Raw genomic sequence first — 10026 nt, forward strand, 5'->3', positions numbered from 1 at the left:
TACCATTCTATATTTTATAGTTTTAGAAAAATACTTATGGGGATATAGAGTACTCGAGTACATTCTTGCCATACTCATCTAGTTCGTCGGAATCTACGGGTTGTATTTTGGAATTTTTTGAAAAGAGGTTTGGACTCGCGGAGCTTGAAGATACGGGACGGTAGAAGAAAAAAATTGTTCGTCGCGGTCGGGAAGAGGCTAATGAAGTGCTAATGAATAATTATTTTGTTGAAAACCCAACAGATAATGGCGATACGTCTAAAACGTGGTTTCATGTGTCGAAAGAATAAGTATCAGTGCTTATTATTCTTGTTAGTTGAATTTTTTTAAATTTAATGCATTTTATGAATGTTTGTTTTTATTTGTTCTAATTTTATATCTTATTTATTTAACTAAAATTATAAAAGAGTGATCTCGAATAATACATAAAACAAATCCACAAAGAGTTTGAACATGAACATTTTCTAACATATATAGCGGATGATCACATCAAACTCACATATATCAAGGGTAGTTTAACTTTCTATATATAGGTTTACCACGGAAGGGAGAAAATACATGATTACATACATTTCAACGTTGAGTAAAAAAGGAAATAAATGATATTTTCATGAGTCTCTGCATAACTAATCACGACCTGATTGCTTCCATCCACCAATGTTCCCATCTGTTGGATCAAAACCTCGACTTTTCTGCAACAACAAACATCGAAGAAACATTTAGTAAATGCTTACCATCATCCCAATTGCATCTTGTTTCAACTAGTGTTTTCGAAATTGGACCAAAGGAATTGTCTACACAACCAGTCCGTTGAGTACTCTTAAACCGCCTTTATCTGTGCTAGCTGGTTATGATGTTGACCATATGATTTTATTTTTTTTCCATACAAAATCTCACTTAATTAGTTATTTTTAATATACATTTATATTTCAAGCTCTGATTTTTGTTTATCTATGCTCCATATTTTGTTAATATTGCAAATCCACACCAAAAGATAAAATAGTTATGTTTTCATTTTAATTTTAATTAATTATATATACTATTCTTTACTTGTTTATTTAAAACGTCATTCGTTTTTCAAAACAACTCCAACCGGTAACAAGTGAACGGATAACACAACCCGTTTAATAATGGTCTAATGGTCTCTACCCAACCCAAAGAACACATTTCAACATTTGCAAGAAACAAACAATATGAATTGAACCTGGACTGTAAAGTTGAGGCCAATCCTGATCTCACCACAATACGCGTCATCCTTCATAATGTTATACGACTTTGCTGGAATATCTCCATCTCGAAACAACGCATCCAACGGGATACTATACAAGTTCGTAACACCACACATTGATTCATTCATTTGGTTTCTAATTATTTAATTTACCGTTATACATTACAAAATGAGCCATTCAACTTGCCTCGCGTGACCAACTAAGTCATCCGCACCCACACCACCATCGCTATCCATTATTTTGACCTTTAAATCCGTTGCATCATTACTCGTAACATCAAATAAGAACGTCTCATTCCATTCGGGGGTAGTCCCTTTACCTACACAAATGTTTAACATAAGACAAATATATTTTTTTCTAAAAAAATATATAAATGACAAACAATGAATAATAAATACGCGCCTGATGCAACAGTGCTCTTCTTTTCTTGAGTCCTATACGTTATAATAACGTATGGGTCCATCTTACCTGCAAAAGACCAACTTATAGGCTTGATCATATAGATCATCGATACCGATACCGTAGGGGACCGATGAAGGACTTACATAGGAGGTCCGCATCCTCGAGGCCTTTGGCGCTCACGAGAAGAACTTCAAGCACTCCTTCTGGCATATTTAAGGGAATTCAAAGAAACAAGATTGGTAAAATTTTGATTTTCTTCTTATTTTCTCCGAATATATATTTATGTGGGATTGATTTTAAAGGTTGTGAGACATATTCGCTTAGAGGTAAGAAAATGAGAGACTAATAATTTGTTTCAGTTTACTGTTTAATATGGAGGAATGCTTTGTAGAATCTTGGTTTGCGTTAGTGACTAATTAATGTCATTAAACTTTTGAGGGTTTCGTACACTTGTAGCGTTACTTTTATATTGTTCTGTAATTTAATTTTATGATTCTTCAAGAAATTAATTAGAAAAGTTATTATATATTATATCAATTTTTTAAACCACTTCTAATCCTAATCTAATCATGTTAAGCACCTATATATCAAACTGAAATGTTGTTTATTTGGTTTACCTTTTCATTTTCTTATTTTACACTTTCAAATTTATGTTAGTAAAATGTGACATTTGATTTTAATTTAATAAAGCTTCATAACTAATATTCAAATATATAAAAAATACACATAAACAATAAAATACTAGCAAACTTATGTTGGTTTAATGTGTCGGTTTTGGGTTTTCGGGTTCAAAGTGATGGTTAAGAAGAGATCATCATCATCATAATCAGTAAATCTCACCAATAGCAAAGCAAAGGTAGGGTCTGAGGAGGGTAAGACGTAGACAGCCTTACCTCTACTCCGCAGGAATAGAAAGGCTGCTTCCAGTGAGACCCGCGGCTCGATAGTAGTTTTGCATCAAGCCTTGGACATAAGGCACATAGCACTCTGCAATTGAGACAAACGCCGATTAGTGCATGTATCCCTTGTCTTTCGGCTATCAACGCCACCACATGATGCATGATTAACCGTCCGCCGTTTTTAACGTTATTTTTCATGAAATTAGTAAAATAACGTTAAAATTAGTGCACTTTCAATTCCCCCCCCCCCGAGCGTCCACACATATACATTATATGAGCATACAGCATGCGGGGCGTATGGTTAAGAAGAGATCTAGATATTAATTAGGTGTTCGTTATTGTGTTTCTTGATGACTAAGTTATTAACACCCTAATCTAGTCTTATAAATACCTATAATGTAATTGTATTTTTAAGACCTGATAAAAGATAAACAATAGTTGCAACCCATAGACGTAGATGATCATCTTGACCGAACCACGTTATATTCTCATGTTCTTTATATTATTATTTTTTTTGCTATTGTGTGCATGTTTGTTCGTTTTCGCGTGAACCTAATCTAATCGGATACCTAATAAGTGGTATGAAAGCTCTAGTTTGGTTTGATCGCAGAAGAAGGAATGATGTTCGATAGGTCCAAATTCGTTGTTGATGTCGTTGCTGCCGACTTGAGTACGACTTGCACCGAATCTCTGGGTACGTCCCGTATGACCGTCGAATTAGGGTTTGTGCCCGACATTTTTTTTTCTGTTCTTGTGTGTGTGTTCGCTTCGGCGTGAACCTACTCTTGTCCGATACCTAACAACTTATGAATCACGATAAATTTTATAAACATTTGCACCGATCTTTATATTATTTCATGGATTAAGAATATACTTTGCGCTCTTGTTGTCAACCACATGGATCTTCTAGACTTGTGGTACTACAACAAACATGCTCCACCATGTATGTAGTATTCTCGCAATTTTAAAAATATTTAGACTCTCTCATATCCCTCAAACTTCTATCCACATACGTTGCTAGCTCATAAAGTTCGATCGATAACGATCAATTCATCCGCCATAGGTATGATCGACTTGATGTTTCTCGAAATTTTGGCGCTTGTTGAATTGAATTGCAACATAAAACGTTGATTTGAGATTTCAGTATGTTGTTGTGCTTTCGGAATACTATCTAATCTAATTTTATATCATCGATTTGAACCAAGAATGAGATCGATACTGTACCGGTACACAAAATATCGATACCAAATCTCTGGAAAAGTGGGTACCGAATACCGTATCAAATCTGTGGGTACGGTATTGGTATTCGATACAAAAAGCTCATCTCTATATGGTTTCAATATCTAACGGGTACCAAAATTACTGATACCGAAAATACCGATACTGAAATTTTGGAAATGTAGGGTATTGAATCTATTGATCAATGGTAATTCATGCTCCTCTTTTAACATTTTCATTGAGCACATGTATATAAGAAATAACTAGTTTAATACCCGTCCGGTGGACGGGTTACGCTAACAGCGTAACAAACAAAAATAATCTATATTGAGGGTGTTTGGAATTGCTTCTCTTTTTCTTCTTTTCTCCTTTTTCATCTCCTTTTTAAAAAAATCACAACCATCTAACTTTTCTTTTTTTTTCTTTTCAAACCATAAAAACTCCTTAACACATTATCCAAACACAACAAAAATGACTTATTAACTTATAAGAAGTCAAAAGGTTAAAAGTAGGGGTGTTCAAGATCGGATTATCCGGTTTTCGGATATCCGAAAACCGGATATCCGAAAATTTCGGATAGTGAATATTGATATCCGAATCCGTATCCGAAATTTCGGATATCCGATTTTCGGATATCCGATCGGATATCCGAAATTTCGGATACGGATTCGGATATCCAAACGGATATCCGAATTTATAAAAAAAATCAAAAAATTTGTTTCGTGTATAGATTAAAACTAAACTTATATTCGATTTTATAAATTTCCAACATTTAAAACTAAAAACAATCATAAATTCACACGAATACAATTATTTACTACTTTTTTACTAACTTTTACAATACTTCAAACAAAATATAATGCTCATATACTATATATATTTATAAAAAAATAATTAGTTTTCGGATATCGGATAATCGGATTATCCGAAATTTTTGAAATTCATATCCGAATCCGAATCCGAAAATTCGGATTATCCGATTTTCGGATATTTCGGATTCGGTTTCGGATCCGGATTTTTTTGAACACCCCTAGTTAAAAGTAGCGCAAAATAAGCAAATCCCAAACACCCACATTAAGTAAGTGGACACAAATCCAAACAACATTACAAACAAAAGCACTATTCTTTAATTTATAAAAGGAAAACGAACGTGAAGAGTGTAGAATCACAAAACAATATAAAATAAAACTGATAGTGGTAAAATATGAAATGGTATCATTTTAATACAAAAGTAAACGATAGGCAACATTGGGGGAAAGTGTTATAACAATCAAATATGTAAGTGCTACATCAAATTGTACTTTACCCGTCCGGTGGACGGGAATATTAACATCATAATGTAAGCGCTACATCAAATCATATTGGCTACAAAAATCATTTTGCTTAAAAAAATGAAAAAATAAACACAAAAACATAAATAAACAACAAACATCATCCGAACATATAAAAACAACGTTTAAGGCTACTTTGGTCATGATTATTGTAAATAAATCGATTACATAGTCTAGTGACCTTGACGTTTTATTGACCAAACTAAATTCTGTCCGGTACTTGTATTGCGTCAATTAGTATTTTTTTTTTCTTTATTTAGATGATCTATAAATCAATCACAAATAATGTGCAGTTTTATACAACTAATTGTAAAAAGAAATTGAATTAGACAAAAGCAGACATCACATGCATTCTGTATCATAGGAACTGTGACACTACATCAAAAACATGCATATACAGTGTTGCATCATATCTATTAATAAGATGATTTAAATGTATGTTGATGAGTCCATACGGATATAATGTCATTCTCTGTTACATACTTCAATATTTGCTACTAATATTTAAACACCAAATTCATAACAAAATATATAAACCACAAAGATAATTCATGTAACAGATTTATTGAAATGTGACGTAGAATGGAGTTCGAGGGCTAATGTTGGATATGTACGACTTCAACAACGATATATGGCTATGTCACTCCTTCGGCGGCAAATGCTACAATATCACATCATATGTAAGTTCCTTAATTCAAAAGAATTTGTATTTGTTATGGCAGTTATTCTAGACTCTGTTACCAGCAACAGACATTAATAACTTATGTCTCTAATAACTGCTCTAACTGATCTTTGGTGTTTTGAGCTAAACTTGCAGCAACCCGCTATCAATGTGCTACGCGATATTCAAAAGTTTCTACAAGAAAATCCATCGAAAATCGTCACCATCTTCATTGAGGATTACGTTACATCCCCAAGAGGTTTAACAAAGGTTTTTGATGCAACTGGTCTCACTAAATACATGTTTCCTGTCAGCTGAATGCCCAAAAATGGCAGTGATTGGCCCACTATCACCGATATGGTGAACCAAAACCAATGACTAGTCGTTTTCACCTCCAAATCCTCAAAAGAGGCCTCTGAAGGCATCGCTTATGAGTGGACATACGTTGTCGAAAATCAATGTAAGTTCGTTTTCACATAAATCATCAAATCCACAATCTTACAGTGTTTTGGCTTAACGTTCGAAATTGAAACTCCAGATGGAAGTGAGCGGCAGATTGCCGGTTCTTGCCCTAGTCAGTCTGAATCGTCCCCGATGAACACAACATCGCGATTGTTGGTTCTTCAAAACTACTTTGAGACAAATCCCAATTTCACTTGAGCGTGTATTGATAACTCTGCTCCGATCATTGCCAATTTCACTGGGCCCGGTTAAGACAACGTAAGTCTGGGTAGATCTTGCCTAGGGCCGCCGATTAGGCGGTGTGACAATGGGTCACTCATAAAGAAAGTCACCGTTCAAAAAAACTTAATGCTCTCTCTTGTGTGACGCTTATATTGTCTTTTAACCACATTAAGACGTAAAGGGTTCAAGGGACGTAGAACTTTGACCCGTAAAGGGCTTAAGATAATAGTATAAACATAATACGTTAATGTCACTGTTTCCTAGCTTATCGTTTCAGATGTCATCATTCTTGCTAAAATCCAAATTAAAAACACTCGTACACATAAAGGATGAGAAAAGAAAACAGTTAGTACAATGTTTCAATTTGCATTAACATATGAGCAATTACAACAAAAAAACACTATAAACTGTAAGTAACTAAACTTGGAGTAATGTTCATGGACTTTATTTTTGCATGATTGATTCCCTTATTCTTTTAAACATAACAACAAAGTCCCTGGACTTTACTTTCAACAAAAAAAATTCCTTCATTTCAACATGATTAAACTTTTTTACATCATATAATTTAGCTAACAGTCCCCTTTTGCATGATGAAGTACCTTATTAACTTTATAAAGCATGGGTCAAAACTCAAAACGGACAGAGTTGACCCATCTTCGTGCAGTTTCTGCATCCATCTAAACAAAGCCCCAACCCCAACATGTTATATGTCTCCACAGGCCTTGTCAAATAAACAATTCAGAATTTCTCACCCTTATTCACTTTCAAGCGGCTTCTCTTATCACTCCAGCATGCTAGTACAGAACTTAGATGTTAAAATACATGACTTCTTTAGACCTACATAAATTCCATGAACAATTAAATAATGGCGTCCTACACTCCTACTATCTTCAAGGCCTGATTAGTAAATAAGATTAAACAAATTATATAAATCAATAGAAAAGTACTAAATATAAATGTAATAAAGAGATACAATTAAATAGGTTAGGTAATGAAAGACCAAACATAGAAGGCACATCATCAATAGTTGAGTTAGTTAGTTAGTTACCTGTGGACATCAAATACAATAAAACAAATGGTCCTTAGAGAACAACAAAGTGTAGAAGCCAGTCATCGAATTCTGAATCATCAATAGGTGGTGATGGTTTCTTGTGACGGGGAGTACCTTGAGTATAACTTGAGTTTCATAAGGAGTGATGATTGTTATATCAAGAACACCAGAACAACTGCAGAAGATGAAGCATAAAAACGATGTTACTATTTTCAAATTAGAATGAGATTTAGGAGAAGATAAGGAGGGGGAAATGAATACCTTTCTCTTTGAGTGGTAGGATTAGCAGTGGAACGCGATTCAGCAGATCTTCGTCTCAGGGTAATCTCACCACACCCTGGAAAAGTTAGACATGTTAGTTCAAGTATTAATTCTTAATCGGATAAACAAAATTGTCATTGACTGTGAGTAGAATTATCATACATTATGCAAGAACCCCCATCCATATGCATTACGCAACAACCTACATAATGTCAAATAAAAAAAATCTGTCATCAAAACCAAACATATATCAAATTACATAAATTTAAAGCTTGTTCTAAAAGTTAAACGATACCCAAGAATTACAAATTATCTATCAAAAACATAAATATATCTAAAATAATCAAGATCAACTTATTAAAGCCGAACCCAGAAACATCAATTTGTCAATCAAGATCATCAATGGAACTAATCAGTTGAACTTTAAAGAACAAATTCGTGTGATTAGATTAATTCAGAGTATGATACCTGAACGAACGAATGAACTTCTTAGTCTTGAAGAATCGTATAATACCTGAATAAAAGAAGACAACAAAAAAATGGCTTCTCACCGATCTGGGTATTTCCAACAGAGTCGTCTCTAAATCTTCAACATCGGTTCTGAAAACTTGAGGGTTTCGATTTTCAATTAACTGCTACGTGATGAACTCACTATCCGCAAAGCCACATAAGTGAAAATCAAGATGAATTTGAAGAAGCATTAGTGTTACGTGAAAGATGAACTTGGTTTTGAAGATTTCAGCGACAATGGTACATCAGTGGGGTGTAAAACATCTGCAACTTGAAAGGGGTTAGGAATTTAGGGACAATCGGGTGGGATAGTACCACAAACACAAAATTTATAATCATAAAAAAACCCTAACTAAAATCTAGATGCTTACCAGGTTCTGATTGAATGAAGGTTTGAGATAGCGATTGATGAAAGCTATGTTATTTGTCTGCGTATATATCAGATGTATACAAGAGGAAGGGTATATGAAGGCTACTGCGACGTGAGGAGGAAAAAAAGGAGACAGGTCGGAGGTTACCAGACGTGGGCAGATAAAACGGGGAGCTTGCTAGAAACTGTAAAGAACTGCCTTGAAACTGTCATTACAGAGGTTATTTTTATGAGTTTAAGTGGCTGAGATTACCAGACGTGGGCAGATAAAACGGGGAGCTTGCTAGAAACTGTAAAGAACTGCCTTGAAACTGTCATTACAGAGGTTATTTTTATGAGTTTAAGTGGCTGAGATTGAATCTCAGCCAAATCCAATGGTGAATATTGATTTGAGAGTTGATTAGACTTAATGGGTTCCATATATATATATAATTGATGTATAAAATGATTGAATGCACAACACAACCCGACATGTTTTGTTAACTTTTAGGGTGGGTTGGATGATATGTTCTTTACCTTCTAACGATCCTTATTATTGTTTTAGAGCTATTCGGTTCGAGTCTAAGGCAGGTTTTCACAATTTTGGTGGCTAAATAAGTGTTAAAGTATGACAGAACCAAGAGAAGATAAGGGCAAAACGTTCGGTAGCCGCATCATTAAAGAGGGAGATTGCGAGGTGTGTAGGATGTGGTTAGCCGGAGAAACCGTGGATGCTACGGAATGGTTCGCTAAACGAGCCGAAGATCGTATAAAGTCCGAAACCAAATCTGGTAAATCCAACAGCCCTGCTGGCAAGATAGCCCATAATGAAATTGATATGAGTTCTGAACCAACAAATGCTGATGTGGAAAATGATGTTTTTCAAGATTGCTTGTAAAAAGAATGAAAGATGGAACAAATAATCATGGACCTTGTCACCCCTCCCATTTTTGTTAACACATTATCACTGCCTATGCGGTACGGTACTGGCGTGACATTTTAATAAACTGTTTTAACTAGAACCACTACACATCGTCTTATACTTTTGTACCCAAGTTAAACCTGGTAAACACATTCGTTGTCATGTCGTCCTTTTTTACGGATAATCCTCAAAATACTTTAAATATTAAATTTTGAAAGTCGTTGCCAAAACCATAAACTTGACCAAGATTGGTTACTTTTTTGCCAAAAACATGTAACTATAGATAGCAGTTTTAATCAAACGACATTGTTTCACATAGCAGCTGACTAATTCAGTTAAAGATATTAGGGGTCAACGGGGCGGTCCCGTTATATCATCACGGGAAATTTTATAACGCGTAGAACTATGATCTCCCCCACCCCGCCTCCTTCTATAACGCGTTATAGCATCACGCAATTCCATTTTCGTGATATTTTCAACGCGTTATTGTTTTTGTTTTGTGAGTGTAA

General features: G+C 34.7%; 1 protein-coding gene and 1 long non-coding RNA gene across 4 annotated transcripts; both read right to left on the reverse strand.

The window, feature by feature from the left end:
- Nucleotides 1–489: 489 nt before the first annotated feature.
- On the reverse strand, nucleotides 490–2011 carry LOC118491187 (elicitor-responsive protein 3-like). Its single transcript, XM_035988727.1, has 5 exons — nucleotides 1775–2011; nucleotides 1632–1697; nucleotides 1416–1548; nucleotides 1205–1319; nucleotides 490–692 (listed from the first exon to the last, which is right to left on the reverse strand). The coding sequence occupies exons 1-5, from the start codon at nucleotides 1839–1841 to the stop codon at nucleotides 627–629; spliced, it is 447 nt and encodes a 148-aa protein (XP_035844620.1). The 5' UTR covers nucleotides 1842–2011; the 3' UTR covers nucleotides 490–626.
- Nucleotides 2012–6827: 4816 nt separating this feature from the next.
- LOC118491188 lies at nucleotides 6828–8836 on the reverse strand. Of its 3 annotated transcripts, none has more exons than XR_004890699.1 (6): nucleotides 8618–8836; nucleotides 8205–8516; nucleotides 7899–7938; nucleotides 7737–7812; nucleotides 7473–7650; nucleotides 6828–7261 (listed from the first exon to the last, which is right to left on the reverse strand). It is a non-coding gene; the product is annotated as an uncharacterized LOC118491188 (long non-coding RNA). The 3 variants fall into 3 exon arrangements; XR_004890698.1 differs by having other exon boundaries at nucleotides 6828–7321; nucleotides 8205–8510; nucleotides 8618–8834; XR_004890697.1 differs by having other exon boundaries at nucleotides 8205–8510; nucleotides 8618–8831.
- Nucleotides 8837–10026: the final 1190 nt, after the last annotated feature.

The sequence above is a fragment of the Helianthus annuus genome, chromosome 4, assembly GCF_002127325.2.
Source record: "Helianthus annuus cultivar XRQ/B chromosome 4, HanXRQr2.0-SUNRISE, whole genome shotgun sequence".
Classification (NCBI taxonomy): Eukaryota; Viridiplantae; Streptophyta; class Magnoliopsida; order Asterales; family Asteraceae; genus Helianthus; species Helianthus annuus.

Excerpts from the sequence above, each read along its gene's own strand:
- LOC118491187 (XM_035988727.1), bottom strand. The coding sequence starts at position 1,841 with ATGCCAGAAGGAGTGCTTGAAGTTCTTCTCGTGAGCGCCAAAGGCCTC. Across the intron at positions 1,698-1,774 it reads CGAGGATGCGGACCTCCTAT|GTAAGATGGACCCATACGTT; the intron begins GTAAGTCCTTCA and ends GGTCTTTTGCAG. Across the intron at positions 693-1,204 it reads GCCTCAACTTTACAGTCCAG|AAAAGTCGAGGTTTTGATCC; the intron begins GTTCAATTCATA and ends TTGTTGTTGCAG.